The following is a 21,978-nucleotide window of genomic DNA, read 5'->3' as shown; positions in this document are numbered from 1 at the left end:
ACCATATTACTCACTTTCTAGTCACTGTCTTTAGATTTTACACCAGCAAAGGTGAGGAGAAAACATTACCTACATATGTCCACTTTTTTCTTTCATAGAAAAAAAACCCTTAGAAATACCTATATAGAGACCTTTAAAATGTCCACAATCTGAAAGAATGAAAAGGGAAGGTGGTCCCTTTGTAAGAACAAGTTAGTTACTGTATTTCTGCACAGGACTGTTTTAGTAGTAGATGTTTGCAGAGCAGCTGTGTGCTTGTCTGTCCACATCTGTTGTGAATATCATGTCAGTGCAGCAGCGGCTTCCATGCTGTAGTCTTAGGGAAACTTGTGATACCTGATCATCAGTAGATGCTGCACTGTTTCTGGCAATTGGAATACTATTGCAAGCTCCTACAAGTGTGACAGATATGTGCAGGTGTCTGAAAATTGAAATGATGTCTAATTCTCTGAGTATTTATATATGTGCATGTATTCCATCATCTTCTTGTTAAGGCAGTACTAGAGGCATTCATAAAAGAACAGACTGGCCTGGGGTACTTAGTTCTGTTACTCTCTCAGCATGAGGCACAGTAACTGGTGGAGCATCTTCACCTCTCTGGAATGGGACAGTGGAAATTGCCAGAAATGCACTGATTGTGCATATGTCCAAGTGGAATACATTTTAAATGGTGTACAGAATACCTTGAGGATTTGCTGTAATAGTGGAAATACGATCACTCTCTTATTTTTCATGAGTTCAAAACTTGAGTAGTGTGTTTTTTGTAGTAGGTGTCTGCCCTCTCAAGCCGAAGTGATTTAGAGTACATTGTATTCGCTAAAAGGAAGAATCTTATTCCTAAACTCAAAATAACTTGACCTTTTGCTAATGTTGTTTTTTTACCCATTGTAAGCATATAGTGTAATCAGAGTGTCTTTTGAGAGTGTCTCATCTCTTTTTTTGTCACAATTTAAAAGCATAATTGCAGGAACTGTTGATTTCTGCTTGTACTATTGTGTTTGTAGATACTGAGCTTGAGTTTAATCTCACACCGGGGTTGTTCCATTTAAGTCAACTGAGTGTCAGCCTGGCACAGCTGAGATTAGATTCTACCTCAGTACTATGTATCTAAACAAGTAAAAACAATGAAGCTGTCTAAAAATAACAAATACTGTGGAATTATCTACTAACTTTAGGTAAGTCTGAATTTCAAAAGAACTGATGAATTAGACTAGAGCAGTTTTGAGAGAGATTTTTATTTTTCTACTTTTTAGGAAATGTGCACCGTTGAAGAACCCAATGAAGAGTTCACATCTAGACATAGCTTAGAATGGAAGTTCCTATTCTTGGATCACAGGTGCAATTCCTTCTATGTATAGCAGCAACAGTAGCTGAATCACGGTGGCTGTAATGTTTAGAGTTCACTAATCAGTATTAACTACTCATAACTTGTGTTGGGTTTAATTTTTAATCTTTTTCAGAGCATATACTATAAACAAGAAAACTTATATAATGAAATAATTTTGTTTGGGGTTTTTGTGTGAAAATGAAATTACATTAATTTTTCTATTAATTAGGGCACCTCCAATAATAGGTTATCTTCCGTTTGAAGTTTTGGGAACATCAGGATATGATTATTACCATGTGGATGATCTAGATAATCTGGCAAAATGTCACGAGCATTGTGAGTACAACTTAAGTTGCTAAAATGAGAAAGTTTGCTTTGTAAATGTTTGGTTTAAAGATTGTTGAGTTGTGCAACTATTGCAGTGAAACTCTGTAATACATTTGAGTGACATGTCTTTACTCCCATTCATTTGACATTATTGCACTGCCGATCTTTGTCTTTTTTCTTTTGATACAGACCTACAAAACAGATATAAGTTTATCTTAGAGTTTTCATTGTGGTAAATTGGAGTGCACAGCACTATATTACTTCTCCAGTTCTTCTAATAGCATTTAAAAGGCTCCGTGATATGTATTAAATGTAATAATTGTTTAAACATGTAATAAAATGAGCTTTCTGTTTAGCTGTGGTTTTCTTTCTAAAGCTGTACATTTTTCACAATATGTAGAAAACCCACAAAAATGCAAGTTTGTATTCTGCAGATCTCTGAAAAAATGCAATGTAGATTTATTTATTTTTATTTTTTTTTTGTAGAAAGCCGTGGTTTTAAATCTGTTCTTAGTCATTGTCATAATACTGGATTTAGACATGGTTTGGGGCCATATGAAGCTGGGAAATAATGGTTATTATGTAAGTGCAATATTTACAGCCTGGAAAAACAGTAAACTTTATTCCTCACTTTTATAGTAATGCAATATGGGAAAGGGAAGTCATGTTACTACAGATTCCTTACAAAGGGACAACAGTGGATTTGGCTGCAAACACATTACTATATCACGTATCACCAGTGGAATTCCAGGCCAGAGTTTATTGTCTGTACGCACACTGTTGTAAGGTAAGTTATTGTTTATAAATCTGTATTAGAGAAATTGTAATGGCATGAGAGCTGTATTGCTGGTCTTTGGGAGGTAGAGAAATCCTAGCAGTTTAGAGAATCGCTGGAAAACTTCCTGAGATATTTTATGAGCAAAGTAGCTCTGAGGGCTTTGGTTTTTGAAGTACGTGTTTTTAAAGCATCCAGTAATACAGTAGTCATATTTTGGTTTGTTCTTCTAGTTACGCAGAAGTTAGAGCAGAAAGACGACGAGAACTTGGTATTGAGGAGTCTCTTCCAGAGATAACAGCAGATAAAGTGAGTGTCTTATGTAATTTTATTTTACCTCTTCTTTCTTTCCTACTTAAAGTAATATGTAAGCAAATACACAGAAATACAACAGCAGCAAGAGGACTTTATCTGTCCTGTTACAGATAAAGTAATTATTTTGATTTCTAACTAATTTGACTATGTAGCCTAGGAAGAGTGTTTGGTTAATGGTGTTCTGCCCTGAACACTTACCCTCCTCTTTTCAGGAGTTTAAGTGCATGTAGCTGCAACATGGCAACACCCCTAAGTCCTTGTTAAGATCCGATTCCTGCAGAGATGGATTCATAAATAAATGTTTCTCCTTACTGGAAGCACCCATAATCTGAAAACCCAAGGCCAATGCAGAATGGTGGCGTAAAAGAATTCACAGGAGGAAAGCTGGAGCTGTTCTGTTTTGTGACTCTGTCCCACTTCTTAGGAGTATACGAAATTCATTTTGAATTAATGTCCTTGGAAGCTCAGTGAGCCTTAGATAAGCCAGCTTGTACAGATGCTCTGTTGTGTTTTCCCCTGGCAGTTCAGAAATGTTTCCCCTTGGCAGTTCAGCAAGTTTCAGCTGACAGAGCTCCTTCTAGTGGAATTAACTCATCCTTTCTTCAAAGAATAAGCAGCTCACTCATTACACCAGTGTTCAAAGTGAATTGAGTTGCTAGAGAAGGAGGTCAGCTCAGCAGTCAGTCTGTGGCCTATGTCTGCATGCATTTTGGTTTCTAGGCTTATGTGGAGTATATGGATTCTTTTCCAAGGATAAAAGCTACAAATGGAAACTGAGCTGAGAAACTGAGGTACCAAGCAGGCCACTGCTTCAGCACAGTCACCTGTGTAAGAGGGCTGATATTAGGCACAGCATAGTTCTAGATATTTGCTAACAGAAATGGACACTGTGTGCTGAATCATATAAAATAATTGTTGTTTATGTATGTCTTCAGAGCCAGGACTCTGGATCTGACAATCACATAAACACAGTGAGTCTCAAAGAAGCTCTGGAAAGGTTTGATACCAGCCCCACACCTTCTGCTTCCTCCAGGAGTTCAAGAAAATCTTCGCACACTGCAGTATCAGATCATTCATGTAAGCACCAACTGTTGAAAGTATAATTGCCATCCTAGTGAAGGTTTTCTCTACTTTACTTACTTTAATTAAATGCATAACTAGCAGTTAGTATCACTTTATGAAAAGTGTGCAGATGAAAACGTTCAGAAATCTGCTGACAAACTCTGATTTTCAGAGGTAATGTAGTGACTTCTGCTTCTGGAATAGCAGACTTTAGAGCACCCTATTTCAGTCCATCAGATTGTGTTATTGTTGCATAGCCAGGGTAAAAATAGAGTCCAGGCCTTAATTTTCTTTCTATTAATGAAAAACATGCTGTGATTTGATTATTGCATTGCAGAATTGAGATTACTATTAACATGTCTCTTTCTGTTATAACTCTGAACATTGTCAGCAACACCAACTAAAATGACAGTGGATACTAGCACTCCTCCAAGGCAAAACTTATCTGGTCATGAAAAGACTGCGCAAAGAAGATCATCTCTGAGTAGCCAGGTAACTCTTCAGAGAAAAATTTTATACTTAATCAATGGAATTTGATGTTATTTAAAAGGTACTATTAAATAACCTTAACTTTGTTTCTTCTGAAAACACATAATTTAAACTGTAACAGTGTCACGTGGAATACATGAGTATCAGAATTGTATCAATACGCATCTTTGGTATACTACATTCTAAGGGAATACAATAAGCATATAAGTATTTCTGGCATGAGTGTTTGTGAGATTGTGTATGAATCTCTGCTTTCACTTGCACATAACTTCTTTCTATAATTCTGCATTTTTAATATACATATGTATATAAGCAATTATGTATGTAAGTGCCAATGTAATGCTGTGCTCGTTGCTATATGAATTCATGACTTTAAAAATATTAGTGAATACTTTCATATAGTTTCTGAAATCTTGGTAACATGGGAAAATGTCATACTTCATTCATTTGGTACTTACGTTGCACCTAAACTAATACATTCGTTTCAAAAATAGAATGGGTATGAAAATATATATTTTTTAAAAATATTATTTTAAGAATAAATCAAAGCTGTCAACTTCCAAACTTCCTGAAAAAGTTTTCCCTTGGTACAAAGACTTTTAAAACAGTTGTAGTTGCAGTTTCTGTGTTTCACGGTTTATACCTGCTGCTTCTATATATTTTTAGCAGTGAAAAAATTGTATACCTATATATATATAATCAATTGCTTTCATGTCTGTTGTTCTGTAAGATTTAAGGTTAGATCTTTCAGGAAACATTTACTTGTTTTTTTCATATGTTCACATGATGTTATTTTGGAATTGACACTTTATGTAAAGAAATACTTCATGTCAAGTAGGAAGTTCATTCCAGTTATGGAACCATTTTTTCAATCCTAGTCTTTAAGCTCCCAGTCTCTTGGACAACCAGTAGCACAGCCAACAGTATCTCAGCCTGCAACTGTACAGCTCCAGTCTGGCATGTCCCAGGTATGTATGAAGTTGGTTTATTGTTTATTATTTTTCAAACAGTCTTATTCTCCTGCAGAAACCCACTGTTCATGGTTTGGATGGGTACTCTTCACTGGGTAAAAAACTGGCTGGATGGCTGGACCCAAAGAGTTGTGGTGAATGAAGTTAAATCCATTTGGCAGCTCATCACAAGTGGCACTGCCCAGAGCTCAGTAATGGGGCCAGCTCTGTTTAAAACCATTATCAGTGATCTGTATGAGGGGATCACATGCACCCTCAGTAAGTTTGCAGACAACACCAAGCTGTACAGGACAGCTGATCTGCTAGAGGGAAGGAAGGCACTACAGAAGATATAATATCAAGAAGGTTACACTGACTTGTGGCCCATAGTGGATATCTAGGGAAAAATAGAAGTGGCAAACATAGCTTCCCTGTGTGTTCAGCCTTCAATAGTTATTTGCATGTTTTAGCTCTGGGTGTATTTTTTTGGTAAACTGATACAATTCTAATTTTTAACCTGAGAGAGCTTTAACATCTGCAGTACTGTGTAAATTACTGAGGCTTCTTGTAGTCTTGATGATTTGGATACCAGTTAACTTCTTCTGCTATGTATTTATACTTTTTAGTTCACCAATTCTGATGATTAACTAAATATGAACAATAAATTAAATATGAGGTCTGTGACATTTTCATGCTAATGAATTTGTCATCAGATTATGGTACTAGCAGTTTAAAAAGCAGTGCTTCGTTTCTTTGCTGCTGTGGAGGAGTGTATTTACTGCTTGTAAATGTAATTATTTTTGCTCAGCTTTTCATTTATTCGTTTCACTACAGCCTGTGTTTCAGTTTTCAGCTCAGTTAGGAGCTATGCAACATCTAAAGGACCAGCTAGAGCAAAGAACACGCATGATAGAAGCAAATATTCATCGACAGCAAGAAGAGTTGCGCAAGATCCAAGAGCAGCTTCAAATTGTCCATGGTCAAGGACTCCAGGTGAGTTAGTGTAACTCTTACAGGTTTCATCTGTAGAGAATTTAGATATCTAAACTTGGGCACTTAATTCCACAAACTGATCCTCCCTATCCCCATCAGCTGCCATCTGGACCCAATGTCCCTAAAATCCATAGCATCTAAGATACTGTTTCCTGGGGTACTAACATTTTGGTTCAGGTACTGACACTGTGAGATACCGACATTTTGGTTCTGAATGTATCTGCAAGTGCCTCAGTGTATCTTTTCAGTATTGAGACCCTCAAGCCTAGCTTATGCCTAAACCTCAACATAAAAGGATGCAGTGATTGTTACTTCTTGCAAAGATTCTCAGCAATTAGAATATTAATCCAAAGTGTGCAAGATGAGCATTTATTTCCTCTTTTAGCTCGAGAGTGTCAAATTCATACTTTTTGTTTCTTAAACTGTTCCAGCTGTCAGGCTGTGGTCCTCCTGCAGACCCTCCTAGTGAAGTGGTTCTACTTTGTATGGTATACTGGCATAGTTACTGAGACAGAAAGACAGGGAATGTAGAGGATGAATTACTCAGTCTAGCAGCTGACTGCCTGATTTCTGTATTTTTACCAATATGTTTTTTCTTCTAATTTTGAATTTTGTCATTCTCCTTTCAGCAGCTCTCTTTGGAAGAAAAGAATGATCCTACTGGCTTTTTCTAGTTAAAACCAACCAAACAAAAACCCCAAAAATCCCAACCAACAAAAAAAAACAAACCCAAAACCTGAAGTACCCCTTAAGGAAATAATCTGAATATTTTCATCATGGATGGTGAATGAAAAGTAAAAAAAGATACTTTCTGGAAGTGTTGAGTATGTTGCTTAAATTCTGTTGACAAGTAGGAGTTTCTGGCATCTGCCATTTTCAGTGTTTTATCTTGTCTAATGTAAGCCTGCCAGTAGTAGACTGCCTATAGATGCCTCAAAAGGACAGATTCACAGCCCTCTTCCCATGCAGTGTGGAGAGACCTTATTCAGAACTATAGAAATTAGGAAAAATATCTTAAGCGCTACACATTCATGCTACTTTATTGCCCTGTCTTCTTGTAGTCTTTGCCTAACTTTTTGTAAAGACTCAACTGTTTTTGTGCTGAATTCAGATTATTAAACAATGCTAGAAAGATCAGATGGAGATTCTGTCCTACAAAGAGAAATGTGGTCTCAAATTTTGTCTTTAGACAGTTGTAGACTACATTACAATTTAGTCTAAATAACGTTGTTTCTTTAATAATAAATATTAAACCTTATTGTTTAGGGGTCTAGAAATCAGGATTTGGATTCTTACCAGTTATAGTAGAATCTCTGAATAGTGACCCTGTATGGGAGATGGGTCTTTTGATCTTGGTGATTGCAGTGCTGTTTCATCACTTCTAATAACTGAGATCACAGAATCACGGAGTTATTAGGGTTGGATGGGACCTCTGGAGATGAATCTAGTCCAGCCCAACTAAAGATGAAACTGAATTATTAATCACTGTTCTCTTACAGTGATTTTAAATAATGAAATTTAGTTTCTCTAAAACACCTTGAACAATTAACATATTTGGTTTAAAAGCTAACTTGTGGTTTTTTTTCTTTAAGATGTTCTTGCAGCAGTCAACTTCTGGACTCAACTTTGGTTCTGTGCAGCTTGCTTCCGGAAATTCTTCAAATGTTCCTCAGCTTGCATCAGTAAACATGCAAGGTCAAGTTGTTCAGACTAATCAGACTCAAAGTGGGATGAACACTGGCCATATAAGTACTTCTCACATGATACAGCAACAGCCTTTGCAGAGTCCTGCAACACAGGTAAAATTTTCATTCTTGATATTGTTGGATGGAATACATGCTAAAAAAAACCACCTGAAACACAACAGTTGCTTCCCTGACATTCTCCTCCCAATTTTTTTTTGTAACAATATCCTTTGAGTTGTATTAGTTCCACATTCCTGGTTTTCAGTTGAAATGCATTCATGTCCTTGATAATGCAATTGCAGATCTTGTTTTTATCTAAGACTTAGGCATATAAACAAATCTTAAGTAGCTTTTTTGAAAGACCAGTATCAGGGAACCTTTTAGCTTACCTTATTTTAAATGTCTATTGATTTCCTGTTTGATAGAACGTATAACATTGATAACAAGGTGTGCTTGAAATGTGGTCTCCAGACAGCAAATAACTAGAAAAGCATAGGAACAGGACAAGCATATACTGATGCTTCTGCAGTTTACTTCTCTACTCTTGAACAGTTTCAGTCAGATGCCGGAGGTGTGTGACATCTGTAATGTAATGGGCTTTTTCTTCTGTTTTTTCAGTTTCTTTCAATTCCATGTAAACTTTTGAAATCCACAATACCTCATAGTGAGTTCTACAGCTTTGCTTTCTGTGATACGTGATTATGTTTGTTTCTCAGACTTGCCACCCAGCTCATGCCCTCAGAAACACACTGAGCAGCAATTCGCTTTTCATCTTCTCAGTCATGCATGATGTCAAAGTCCTCTGTCAATCTCCATAGAAAGCCTTTTCTTCAAGCTGATAGTCTTGATCATTTGTGTGTGGAGGCTCCTTATACCTCCCATCTCTGTGGTCACCCTCTGTACTTTTACCCAAATTCCATACTTTCTTTCAACATTTGTGAAGAGGCAGACTAGTGGTGGACAGTGTTACCATCCCAGTAGTAAGCTAGTTCCAAGTAAGAAATAGATTGATGTGATGTGCACTTTTTAGTCTGGTCTAGCATAGAGATGCTAAAGGAGTGGAAAATAGGATCTTGAACAAACAATATGCAAGTAGCTGAAAAAATATCAAATCCTGAACAGATGGAGAAGTTAATTTAGGAGATTTTCAGAGGTCTGGGGGCCAGTTGTGAAGTATGGGCAATGACAATGAGGAAGACAGCTGTAATACCTGGGTATTTTCAAATTACAATGTCATATGTTTTCTTTTCAGCATAATCAACAAAATGTACTTAGTGGACACAATCAGCAGTCTTCTCTTGCCAGCCAGTCACAGAACACAGTCTCGGCACCTTTGTATAACACTATGGTGATTTCTCAGCCAACAACAGGAAATGTGGTCCAGGTTCCTTCTAGCTTACCACAGAACAACAACCAGAATGCTGCTGCAGTAACCACTTTTACACAGGATAGACAAATCAGGTAAATCTTCAAGAGCAATAGTCAGATGACTTGCTATAATGAAGCATTAAAAAAATCATGTGACTTATTACCTGTATATGGATACAACTGTTAAACTAAGCTTTTCCAAAAACAGCATGTTTGCAGGCTTACCAAAGCCCATGGTGTTAGAGCAGAGAATGAACCTGATAAAACTGCATTTCTTAAGGGCATGTGATGCTTGATACGGATTTTTTTCCTTAAGGGACTCCCTTTTTCCTTTTAACAGATTTTCTCAAGGTCAGCAACTTGTAACAAAACTTGTCACAGCGCCAGTAGCATGTGGAGCAGTAATGGTACCAAGTACTATGTTTATGGGACAGGTGGTGACAGCTTATCCCACTTTTGCTGCCCAGCAGCAGCAGCCACAGACTTTGTCAATAACGCAACAACAACAGCAGCAGCAAAGTCAGCAAGACCATCAGCAGCAGGTCACCACAGTTCAGCAACCAGCTCAGCCGCAGCTGACCCAGCACACCCAGCAGTTCCTACAGGTAATGCAGCAGTCTCCGTAAAGTTTTCCAAGTGCTGACATTTCCACTATTGCCAGTTTATCCTGGGGGTGCTTTATCTGAAAGCAGAGTGCTTAAAACAGTATCTATGAACAAGCATGATCCATGAGGTAAGTTTACTCGGTAGCCATTCTCTAGAATCTTACTACTTACAGGAAAGGTAGTCTTCCCTGCAGTTGTACTTATTTGCCTTATATCTTTGAATTGCTGTTCTTGCTTGAGCATGAGATGAAGAAACAGATGTTTCCCTTTAAAACTGCTTGCGTGTTCTTTGCATTCACATATTAATGCAAGAAGGTATGAGAGATGGTCTCAGAATTGGTTGATCTGGAAAGCAGCATGCAGCCTAAAGCAAGACATGTCCCATAACATGAGGTATGAACATCTGTTGTGAGACATGAACAGGGGAGGCTGAGCAGCAAGTAAACAAAGAGTGGAGAAGAACCTTGGTTTAGTGGAGAAAGAAGAGATTGGATCAAAAGAGAAGGAAGGCAAAACCCAAGGAGTTTAGAGGTAGGAAATCTTGGAAAGAACCAGAAGGCAGAAAGAATTGATGGGAAATCTACTGCCATTTGTTGATTCCAGTTAATTGCTGGCACACAGATCTCCCAGCAGGTGATGTTAGTGAGGGAGATGTAGTGGTAGCTAGAAAACCAGAGAGGAAGTGTCTCCAAGAGGACGTGGGTTAAAGGATCTTAATTTGGCCTCTGATGTTGCCTTCTCCAAAGATGAAATCCATATTAACTATCACAATGTACTTTGCACACGTTCTTAGCACTCTTAAACTACTCTGGGAATGTCAATTTAATTTGTTGTTGTTCTTTTGAGAGCATACATAATTAAAAATCCTGATTTTGCAAGTACTTCTTAATATCTGTGCTCTCCCATTTGCACTAAATTTGGGATTGTGTGCATAGGCAAGATATATGCAAACACAGTAAGTAATTGGAGGTTTAATCTACATTTCTATGCACAAGGAATGTTTACAGTTCAGTTTAGAGCTGAGTAAAATTTTCTTTCACTGTATCACTGACAGAAAACACTGACTTGTTATAAAAGTCTTTCATGGGAATGTACCAGTTCCAGTCATGCATGAGGCAAAGGCTTTTCAGCTGCAAGTTGACTCTCAAAAGTATAGATGAAGGATACCCTACTGATTTGAATTTCAGCTGTCATTTACATAGTGGGAGATTCTTGAATTGAATCCAACCAGAGTGCAGATTTGAATATGTTCTCTGACAAGTCAGATAAATACTGTAACACCAGTGCTGTTTAGCAGGTTGGTAGTGTCTGTATCTCTGTTTCTAAATTTAAAACTTTGAACAATTTTGACCTAATTCTGTTGAAACAGAAGATTTGTGGAAGATGAAGATCTCCAAAAGTTTGTTCCTGTTCTAGAATTTCTTTCTAAGCAAAAATTACTAGTTTGTATTCAAAATATTGAAGTGCTAGAATTTGAAGAGAAGCAAATGCTCTTTAAGAAGGGAGAAAAGCGCTTTTCCTGCCTCTGCTCACTGGGCCTTCTTACAGTCTGATTGTGTAGATGCACCAGTTAATGTAGTTTAATTTCTGTTGCAGAACATGTTTCAGGATTGAGATATCTAAGTACATTTTTACCTGTCCTTAGTTGCTTTTCTTTGTTGGTTCTAAGAAGGTTAATATTAAAACTAAGTAGTATTTCCAGTAATAATAAATCTCCTCCAAAGATGCAGATTCTTAGAATGTTCATTTTGGCTGCGGGGGAATAAATGTGATCTGTGCCAAGTCAGGCACTGTTTTTTCATGTGATTGCAATGTCAGCCACCTGCATTTGTTCAAATGAATCCCTTAAGCCCTGTTATGCTCTTGTGGTTTGAAATGGAGACAAATTGCCATGTGTTCCTACCCATTGTCATGGGAAATTACGAAGACCAGTTACAACTGCTTTGATAATTGGTCAGATGCTCTAGTTAACTTTATTAGTATGAACTAATCTTTGCATTGTTTGCTCAGCATAAAAGACAGCCCAGAAGTTTAGTTTGATTGAGCCCTTATGAAAAGTTAGAAAGCAGCCAGGCCTGCAGTTTCTCAGTGCAGCAGGAAAAATAATTGTCTTCTATTTCCATGTTCTAGACATCCAGGTTACTTCATGGAAATCAGTCAGCTCAGCTTATCCTTTCTGCTGCTTTCCCACTACAACAAAGCACTTTTACTCAGTCCCACCACCAGCAGCATCAGTCTCAGCAGCAGCAGCAGCAGCCACTTTCTCGACACAGAACTGACAAGATGACTGATCCTTCCAAAGTGCAGCCACAATAGCGCGGGGCTCTGCCACTTCTCGAAGTGAACTACCACGAGGGGGCTGCTCCGCCAGCAGTGGCACTGAGGCTACAGAGGTAGCAGTACAAAGGCTTTCTGACACCACGGTGTTGGGATCAGCTTCTAACTTCTGGAATCTGTTAAAAGCCACAAGATGATGACGGGGACATGGCCAACTTTGATAGTCGCCCCAGTTTCTTGTTCTAAAGGATTTGCTGCCATGTGTTGATTTGTCCAGGTGAAATCTCAAAATGTGACTGAAATGTGAGGTATGCTGAAAATATTGGGTTTTTTATCAATCCTGTACATTTTTAAAGTATTAAAATGGACTTGGAGCAATTGTTTGAATTAGCAGAAGAAAAAAAAAAAACACAAATGCCAGGAATATAGTCCAAAAACCATCTAATTTTTTTTCAGATGATTATAGGACAGTAAATATTTTGAAAATGTTGTGTGAAATCCAGTTCTCTGTTGTACAGATGCTGTAAAATATTGTGTATATGTCTGCATAAAAGGAGAAAGAGCAAAATATTTTATATGATGCATGAAAATGTAATCTGTTATTTGTAGGTTTGAATATGTTTCCCTAAATTCTCACGCCATACTCAGACTAATGTTTTCCTCTGTTCTACCCTTTTGTTTACAACATGATGCATCATTATTTTTCACCCTTAATGTGGGCACAAGTCTCTTGTTTGTGCTTTGTCTGTGATGTCAGGGTTTGTTCGGTGAGGTTTAGTGTGTTGGTTTGTCGTTCTCGAGGTTAAATTATTGATGAAGCTGTTTGAACTGGTGATCATTCATCGGGGTTCAGGACATTCAGATTCATGAATATCATCCATCATTTCATAATTGATTCATCGCTTTATTTGAAAAACAAATAGGAATTTGCACTGCTTTCTTGTGGGTGGTTTGGAATTTTATTCCCCAAAGCTATCTTTTGATATAGTTCATAGTTGGAAATATTTATGTAAAAGGTTTAAAAAAAAAATATGACAGTAATTTTCAAGAATGTTTCAGTTATAGGAGTAATTTGCACAAAAATATATTTACATTTAATAACCTTTTGGGCACTTTTTAACCACTTTCTCTGTGGTGAGAATTGTAACTTGTTAAAATATGTTGGAATCTTTTTATTCTCCTTCAAAAATTAGAACTGATTCAGGGTCATTTTAACAACAACAACAAAACCCATAGTGCCTTGATTTTAATTCAGGTGATAATGTTTAACATCTTGAATTACAATGTCTTGAATCTGTAACCATTTTCAATTTTGAAGTCTTAGTACATTGTCAACCAGACTTGTCTATCTACTTCATAGATATTTCTGTAATTGTGTTGATTTTATAGTGGTCTGAGTTAAGACCATGATCATTTTGGACTGGTACTCCCCCTCAAACACTAGCCAGGAACAGAGGAGTCTCTCAAATCTCAGACTTGGAAGGTAATACTCTTTAGAAGATTAAAAGACCTAAAAGTACAGAACTCCTTTTGCAGGAGGAGGAATATTAAGCTGATTTTGTTGTTGTTGTTGTTGTTTTGGGGTGTTCTATTTTTATTCATCTTCATAGCATTTAAAGTGTTTTAGGGGAGATCGTGATTGCATTCAGCACTACCAGACTATTGATTTAAGAGATATCATTGAACTAAGACTTCAGAAGGCAACTTCACTCGATAAAGAAAATAAAAAGTTCCAACAGATATGATGTGCTATTTTAAGTAAATGTTCAGTAGGTTTTTATGGCACTAGTTTGTGGAAACCAGAACTTCAGAGGAAAATGAATAAATGCTGATAGATTCTGATAATTAAAAGTAGTAAAAGCAGTTGAAGTTAGTACTAGGGAGGGAAAGCTGGATTAAGCTTGAATACTGAGGAGGAGTTGAATGAATGTAACCAAACGATGATGGACTGGTTTGTACTACGAAACAGTTTGATTGTATTGCTGGATGAACCAAACCCGCAGGAAGGTGTTACCAGTTTAGCCAAGCATGTTGGTTGCGTTTTGACGCTAGCCTTTGCCCCTGCATGTGTCCTATCATTAGATCTTTCTTATTCCCCAGTTATAAAGCAAGCATTTGGCACCAAAAAGCACGGAAGTGAATAAGGAAGGAGAGAGAAACGGTACCAAAGAGAATCAGACTGCTTTCTGCTCCAAGAAACCTCTTGCAACCTGGAGCAAGGAACAGATGCCAATACCAAACATAGCAAGGAATACTCCCCTTCTGTAAAGGGATTTCTAGCATTCTCTGGGTTGGAATACTTGTCAGAAACCTATTTGTGTAGAGTTCTATGTGCAGAAATCCTGCCTGGCTCTTGTATCCCTACTATGCCATTCCACCTGTTTCTGAATGAAGCTGCCTTTGACTACAGAGGTCTGTGCTATCAGTACTTTAGCTTAGTGAAAAATAGGTTAGATAAAAACATAACCAATTATAGCACTAAAAAAAAAAACTGGAAGAGCTTTAATAGTGCTGTTAAACTATTGAATAGGGGTAAAGTGGGTTTATTAAACTATTAATACTGCGAATTACAGAAAATAGAAAATCCCAGCCAGGTGGGTAATGGTGCAGCTTTTTATATAAAGCTTCATTTAAATTTTCCTTTCCCATTTTCCCCTTCCCAAATACTCTAGTGTGCTGCTATAGGTCTGTTGGTAAAAAGGCTAAACTAGGTGAGGGAGGAATTAGATGATGACGACAGCATGGCTGCTGAAAGAGAACTATAGAAATGTACGCTTTGATGAAGAAGCTTTTTGTAACCTCAGAGAGAGGTGATTCAGTTACAGAACTACCAGCTACTACAGAAAGGCTTAGAAGATGGGGAAATTCATAGAAACTGGAAAAATATAGCACACGTTTGGAAAGTTCATGCCACAAATCAGGCAAACTTCTAATAAAAGCGAGTATGTAGGACTTGGTCCTGATTCTGTGCAAGTATGCAGATGCTTTGTTTCACAGGTAGTGACTACAAAGTGTGTATCTAAAGGCTCTGCAGCTTCTCCTGTTGCTGAATCAATTGCCGAACTGTCCTTGATTTTTAATGGGAAGAGGACCAGGCTGTCACCTCTTTCTTAATCAGCCTTTTGCTTCTGCCCGACTCATTTACCACTGTCATAGACTTATTTGCAACATCCTAATAAATAGCATGATAACGGATGCTGTGATGCTGCAGATTCTGGAGCATAACCTTTAGGGGTTGACTCTGACAGAAGGGAAGGAGTCTGTTAAGGAGAGGATTGGATTTCTGAAGAAATGAGCTGGTGATAACGTAATGGAGTGAAAAGGCAGCATAGTTGCATGGAGTTTAGGAGACACATTGTTTGCCTGCAATGGGTGAGGATTTGAAGAAAAGCTTCTATGATAACTTCAGAGAAAAAGAATATAGCTATTTTTATATTATATTTAATATATATTATATTTGTATATAAATATGAAAGGATTCTAGTAGGAGCTCTCCATATGCCTTCCATTTCATCTAAAAGGTTGTTTACCTTCTGCACTACAGTTCCAGTGTGTCACCACCACCTTCTGTGGGCATCTCGCCTACTGCCAAACACCAAAATGAGTAACCCAGTATCCTTACAAGAGATAGATAGGTTTCATTTCAGCTTTATGTAAAAATGAATAAAAGAAAGCTATATCAGGCAGTTTTTCACAGAAAAAGAAATTATCTTAAGACTCAAATAGCACTTTGTTTTTGATTTATTTTTTTTTTTGTGAGTAATAACAAGCACTTTACTGAAGAGATTATTGGAAAGCAGTTTATTTAGTCAGTGAAACTGTTTAAATGGGGGGAGTGGGGGGGTGGTATCCAAGAATAACCTGCATAGAACTGTCAAAAGAGGCATTTCTGGAAAATGTTTCTTTAACACGGTGATCCTTTGAGGCTCAAAGTGCAAGGTTAAAAAGGCTTCTAAAACCGGTTGCCTTTGTGTTTTACACAGCAGCCAGGGGAAGGGATAGCTGGTGACAGCTTCCCTGGGAGGAGGGTTTGTAAATTGCACAGTAGCCTATGATAGAGAATCATCTGGAGGCTCATTTGCCTGCTCAGTAGTTGTAAGTGTCCCTTAGGATTCTAATTTGTGTGGAAATGGTCTGAAGGATTAAAGACGTGGCCTTTTTAAGATGTTGAAGTCAATTCAAGAACCATTTCTGTGTTCAGAGATTTAACCCAGGTGTTGTCACGAGGTTTTAATGTCATGGCATCGGGAGATGTCAAGTGTGTCAGATTCTCTATTTGAAATAATGATTAAAAGTAGATGCACAGTCAGGGAGCTGGAAAATGGTTATTTTCATTAAAAGGGAAAAGAGACTAGTTTTAATAATTAACCTTTTATTTTTTTACTTATCCCTGGTGGAAACAGTTGAAGAGAATGAAATGAATATGGATGAAGGAAAGATTTAAACAAATCATAGTAGATGAGACAACTGTGAGAGAACACTTGGAATTGTCTTGGTCGTCCATGAGACTGGACAGTGGCTTTTTCATTATCATGATTTTTAACACTACATTCCTTGTTTTGTTTTCGGTTGTTTTTTTTTTTAAGAGGTGATTTTAAGCTCTGCTCTGCTTCATGCTATGTCATCTGCATGAGTTTTGCCAGCATGATATGCTATAACTCAAAGGAATTGTACCTAATTAAACCAGGGGGGTGGGGGAACACAAAACACTGTGTCTGAACAAAATACTGTATGGCCTAAATAGAGACCCCAGCTAAGACTGAGAGATGCTGCATTAATAGACAATCAAGGGGTGATTATTTATGAAACACTTCTGGGAATGGTCTTAAAGCTGTTACTGCTTTGAAAGTAGTTGGTCAGTTGTTTCTTAGCAAGCAAGGTAAAAATTACTTTCAGGTACATCCGGTTGAATTTTGAGTTTTGAACAGTGTTGAGTTCACAGTGGCTTGGGTTTCAGTTCTGTATGTTTTTAACTGGCATTAGATTTGTATACGTGAAAGAAAACAAACAGAAACACCCCAGTTGATGTCAGGAAATGTAGATACAGTTCCCTGGTGTTCATGTGACCATTACTAACTGTCAATTTTTTAACTGAATAAATGTAACTCATTTAAAATCTTGCCTTTTGTACCTTCTGACGTTCCAGAAGTGGTGTTTCCGTGTCAGTTTTATCCACATTCCTCCACTGTAACAAAGGCACTCTTCCCCCCACCCACAGAACCAGCTTGTGAGAAGGTGCTTGATGTGGGTTTTACCATCTCTTCCCTACCCAGGCCAGCTACTTGTGAGATGTCAGTAAAACACCCACTGTATTTCTTTTTAGCTCTCTTCTCTCTATCTCTTCATAAACCGATGCCCCACTCAAAACACCAGAGACCTTTGACTTGTGTATTTACATTTCTGCCTTGGAACTTACACAGCACTTGTGTGAACATGCACAGCTTCAAACTGCTTTTGTATCTTAACGTGTAGGGTCCCTATTCTTGCCAAAGGAGGGAGAGCGCTGCAGGGCCTTGGCATGTGCATGAGGGTTTTATCCAGCATGGCCCTTCCCTCACTGCCTGGCATGGGCACAACATCCTCCTTTTGTTCTTTCAGCTTTCCTCCCTGGGCATTTCTTCTGTTGGGGAATTATCAAAGAACAGTTAATTTAAAGGTGTAGCTATGATCTGAAACACCAGCTGTGCCACTTGAAGCAGAGACATTTAGCTGGGAACACAATTTCAGAGCATCAGTTCTCCCTTGAAAGAGCTGGCTGATAAAGTATAACCTCTCTGTGTGGGCTAACCCTGTCTCCACAGTCCTTTTGCACTGATACAAGTGTACACATTAATAATGTGACATTAATTAAATGTTCAAGGAAAGATGGGAGGGAAATCCTGTACCTGAAGCTGAATGCGTTGAGGAGATGATAAAAACACCCATTTTTAAGGTCTGCAGTTCTTTCTGTGGTATCACACAGGGTGCCTGTGTGAAGATACTGATCTTTTGCCTTTAGGAATGTACATGTACAAGCCACCTGAGTCCCTGGAGTCAAAAAACAATGAGCTACAGCAGTGCTGTAGTTAAAGCCTGTCAACACCCATCAGCGATAAGGCTGATACTGTGTGGCCAGCAAGATTATCAGCTTTCTTGAAACTGAACTTTGGAAACACCACTACAGCTTTCCATAAAGTTATCAAGAAGAGCTGTAATTGGAACTGCTGCCACACCTGGACCAATGCTGTTCAATGGCATTTTGCTGTCATGCAAACTTCGAAACAAAACCCATGCTTATATGAAAGTGCAAGGATTAAGTACTTGTAAAGATTAGCAATCCAAAAGTGAGCTGTATTCTGAGTGTTGGCCATTAGTGATATAAATTCCAGAAGATTTCAGCTGTTCAAAGGTAACCTGTAACAGCAAAGATTTCCACACTGTTCTAGCACTCCTTGTAGCATGGTCTCCATCACTGTCAGACACTCTGGCGACAGCATTTTCACTTGGGGGCGGTACATTAAGTAATCCAGAAGAAATGCACAGTTACAATATAAGCCACACAGAGGTGGAAAACATTACAGCTTAAATGTAACCTGTACCTACCTTAGTGAAAGCCCGTAGCTGTACCTTGCTGAGGGTGCTGACTGCAGGGTCTCACAGGTCATCTATGGAAAAATGCCACGTCAGTTCGCAGGTGCTGTTACATCACACTTTCCGTGGCTCTGGACATTAAGGATGACTTGGGTTATGAGGCCGAAATCGCCTGAGCCTCATTCAAAATCAGAGATGCATCTGCTAAGCCACCAACCCCTTTCTAAGTGGGTGTTGTAAAACCACTCACATGGACAAGCTGTGGTGCGCTGGGACCTCTCACAGCACAGGCTGAATACAGCCCCTAGAGAACCTCCATGTTTCCAGGCTTGGTACCTGAGGAGCGTGTCTCAAAAGAGCAAGGCCAAGCACCATCCCGCACACATTCCTGGTTTCATTGCCCCGGGGAGAGCAGGACCTGTGCTTGCATTCACTAACATGTCCTCTGAAAAGCTGTCCTGGCAACACAAGAGATGAGCAGTTTGCCTCGGTCTTCACTTCCTGCACACATGCAGTACAACGAGACAGTCTTCACCTAAGGATTGGATAGAAGCACCTTCCAAAGTAAAGCACGAGCTTCTCTCATTTTAAACATCTTGGTTGATGTGAGGTTTTTTCACCCCAGTAGAACTGACTCATCTCCATCTTGTTTCTGTTGCCTGGAAATGAGTAGTTGCAGGCAGCAGCACTGTTCAGCTCTTGCTGCATGCAGCTGCCGTCAGAGCTGCACATTCCTGCTTTAGACGCTGCTTTTGAGGCTCCTGTGGCCACAGCTGCAATCAGCTGAATCTCCTCCCCAGAGGGAGAGCAGCCGGATGGACAGGAAGCTGGGGAGGGGGTGGGGCAGCTGCCTGATTCCCATGCTGCAGATGCAAAGGTTTGCAGAGCCTTCCCCTCCGCACCCGACCACTGGCTTGCTGTATCTCACATTCTCCAGCTACAAAGGAACAAGAAATGGCACAGGGCTGTGCAATTAAAACTTCATCTGGTTACCTTGTTTGTTTCATACTCTAAAATGCAAGGCAACCCCCAAAACAGCCTCTGTTTAGAAGGGAAAGAGCACTCTTATTTATATGGTTTCTTCCTGAAAAGCCAGGCCTCAGCCTTTCCCAGGGGTACCACTATCTAGGAAGGGGCTGTGTGCGGTGCCTTGTGACAGAAACAGTTATAAAGCCCCATCAGCACAGCATCAAGCCTGCTCTGTGGGCTGGAACCTTGAGACCTGGCAATTCCCAGCCCTGCACATTGCTCCTCCAGCCCCCTCAAGAGCCACACAGATGCTGCTGCCACAGATTGAGCTACAGGTACAGCTGTGTTTCACCCACATGAGCAAGCTGAGGCAGCCAGAAGCACTGAATGCTTCCCCCAGGTGACACTTCATGCCTGGAACATCTCTATGCACACCCCACCTCCTCTGGTCTGACCACACACAGGTTCCGCTCAGCCTGGGTGCTTTAATACACTGGCTTAATGCTTCTGCAAGTTGGCAAATGACAGCATCCTGGAAAAGAGGAAGTCAGTGCTACAGCCAGCTGCTGCTGGAAAGACAAAATAACCCATTCCCATATGCCCAGCTCCGCTGTTAAGGCACATTTCAGCTTACTGAGATCTTGAAGGAAGAAGTGACATAAAGGTGCAAGCACACAAGCCCACTGAACTGCTTACCTCAGACATGCCCCACGGTTCCCACTTTACATCTGGATATAAGAAGTAGAGAGCCAGTTTCTCTTACTAATAGATTGGCATCTTCCACTTTGGGCACAGCTTGGGGAAAGGAAGGGCAGAGAGCAGATTACTGCTCACATGTATCAGCATCTGAAGTGCCAGCACACAAGCTGCCAGCCCTCACAGGTCACTGCAGCGTTAGCCAGAGCTGCTCATATTCTGTGCAGGACACCTCAGCCCAGGGACCAGTGATGCAGCTCACAGTGTTCCAGACTTCCAGCTCTATTAAGTAGGCTTATATCACCTCACCAGCAGCACATGTAACCTACTGCTCCAACTGAGACCTGCTACCTCAAGAAAACTATGGACAGAGGAAAGGCTTTAACAAAAATCTGGAAGGTTTTGATGCAAACTCAGCCTTAAGGGTAAGAGTTTTTATATATATATATATACATACACACACACACGTATGTATGTGTACACAGGCACTCCTGAAGATATTACCTGTATCTCGAGTACCCAGCTACTCTGAGACAGAACAGAGCCACACACCTCCCTGATGCCAGGCACAGAAAGTACAAGAATAATGTATGATGAAAGCTGCTCAAATCCAGACACAAGGGTGCAAGTGCCTTGACATAGTGTGGAATGACCCCATTGTGCTGGAGACAGTGCAGCAGACACAGGGCTGCTAAAGTTATACCAGTGGAGTCCTTGGTCACATTCAGCGAGCTCCAGTGACAGCCCAATGAGGTTCCTCGCATCGTGAAACATTCCAGCAGCTACTTGCTAACACTAAATCACTGTAACTAGCAGCAACTGCTACAGCACCTTTCAAAGCTTTCACTAAGATTTCATGAGGCATCTAGTTTTATAATGCATTTCCAAGGATAAGCTGATGTTTGTGCTTTTAAAAAGCACAAGAGACCACTGTTCAGACTAAGCGCTTCCAGCCCAGCTAGCACTAGAGCAGTCAAATACACTCCTATGACTGGTAAAAAGCAGCACTTCACATGTAACTAAAATATAAACTTGGAAGCCACAGAGGTTTGCTCTGCAACTTCACACTCACCTCTATGGCCACCACATCAAATAGCTTCATTTTGCTGTTGATCCCGATTGTTCTCCTACCAAAGCAGCTGTAAGCAGCACATATACCAGATGCCCAGTATGTTTCCAGGCTGTGGGAAAGATGAGGCTACAGTTTCTGGCTACAACGCTTGGCTCAAAAGAAGAAAGAAAAGAAAAAGAAATCCAACCACCAATAAAAAGCACAAACCCAAAACCCAACCCCACAACCCACAGCACCAAAGCAGCGCAGTGCCTCACCCAGTAATGAGCATGGGCCCTGACAGCAGCACTCTGCCTTCAGGCCAAGACATGAACATCCAGACCTGAAGCCTGAAATCGCAGCCTGTTTGTGTACCAGTGTGCACAACAGGCGTTGCGCTGCTGCAGTCTTCAGAGTGCGAGAAATGAGGCATTAAGGGGTTCTTCTGGCAGATTAGGGACTGCTCAGTTTGTGAGCTGCAAAGGTCACATCTGTAATGCTCCATATTACTTCAGCTTC

At 39.6% G+C, this 21,978-nt stretch overlaps 1 protein-coding gene across 5 annotated transcripts in view; it reads left to right on the top strand.

The window, feature by feature from the left end:
• CLOCK (clock circadian regulator) overlaps positions 1–14,634 on the top strand; it is a 39,507-nt gene extending 24,873 nt beyond the window's left edge. For 3 of the 5 annotated variants that reach the window (XM_057414046.1, XM_057414056.1, XM_057414083.1), the window contains 12 exons: positions 1,254–1,336; positions 1,557–1,663; positions 2,294–2,441; positions 2,663–2,738; positions 3,680–3,821; positions 4,198–4,298; positions 5,174–5,263; positions 6,080–6,238; positions 7,831–8,037; positions 9,176–9,384; positions 9,632–9,896; positions 12,027–14,634. In XM_057414046.1, the coding sequence (XP_057270029.1) occupies positions 1,254–1,336; positions 1,557–1,663; positions 2,294–2,441; positions 2,663–2,738; positions 3,680–3,821; positions 4,198–4,298; positions 5,174–5,263; positions 6,080–6,238; positions 7,831–8,037; positions 9,176–9,384; positions 9,632–9,896; positions 12,027–12,212 (1,773 nt within the window). In that variant the 3' untranslated portion in view covers positions 12,213–14,634. The remainder of the gene's footprint in view (positions 1–1,253; positions 1,337–1,556; positions 1,664–2,293; positions 2,442–2,662; positions 2,739–3,679; positions 3,822–4,197; positions 4,299–5,173; positions 5,264–6,079; positions 6,239–7,830; positions 8,038–9,175; positions 9,385–9,631; positions 9,897–12,026) is intronic. The other 2 variants (XM_057414065.1, XM_057414075.1) reach the window with 2 other exon arrangements.
• The last annotated feature ends 7,344 nt before the right edge of the window (positions 14,635–21,978 follow it).

The sequence above is a fragment of the Pezoporus wallicus genome, unplaced genomic scaffold, assembly GCF_028554395.1.
Source record: "Pezoporus wallicus isolate ANWC-B61680 ecotype Strahan unplaced genomic scaffold, APGP_CSIRO_Pwel_v1 contig_5709, whole genome shotgun sequence".
NCBI classification, from domain to species: Eukaryota; Metazoa; Chordata; class Aves; order Psittaciformes; family Psittacidae; genus Pezoporus; species Pezoporus wallicus.
The sequence above is the reverse complement of the archived record's forward strand: the minus strand, read 5'-3'. Positions and strand labels throughout refer to the sequence as shown.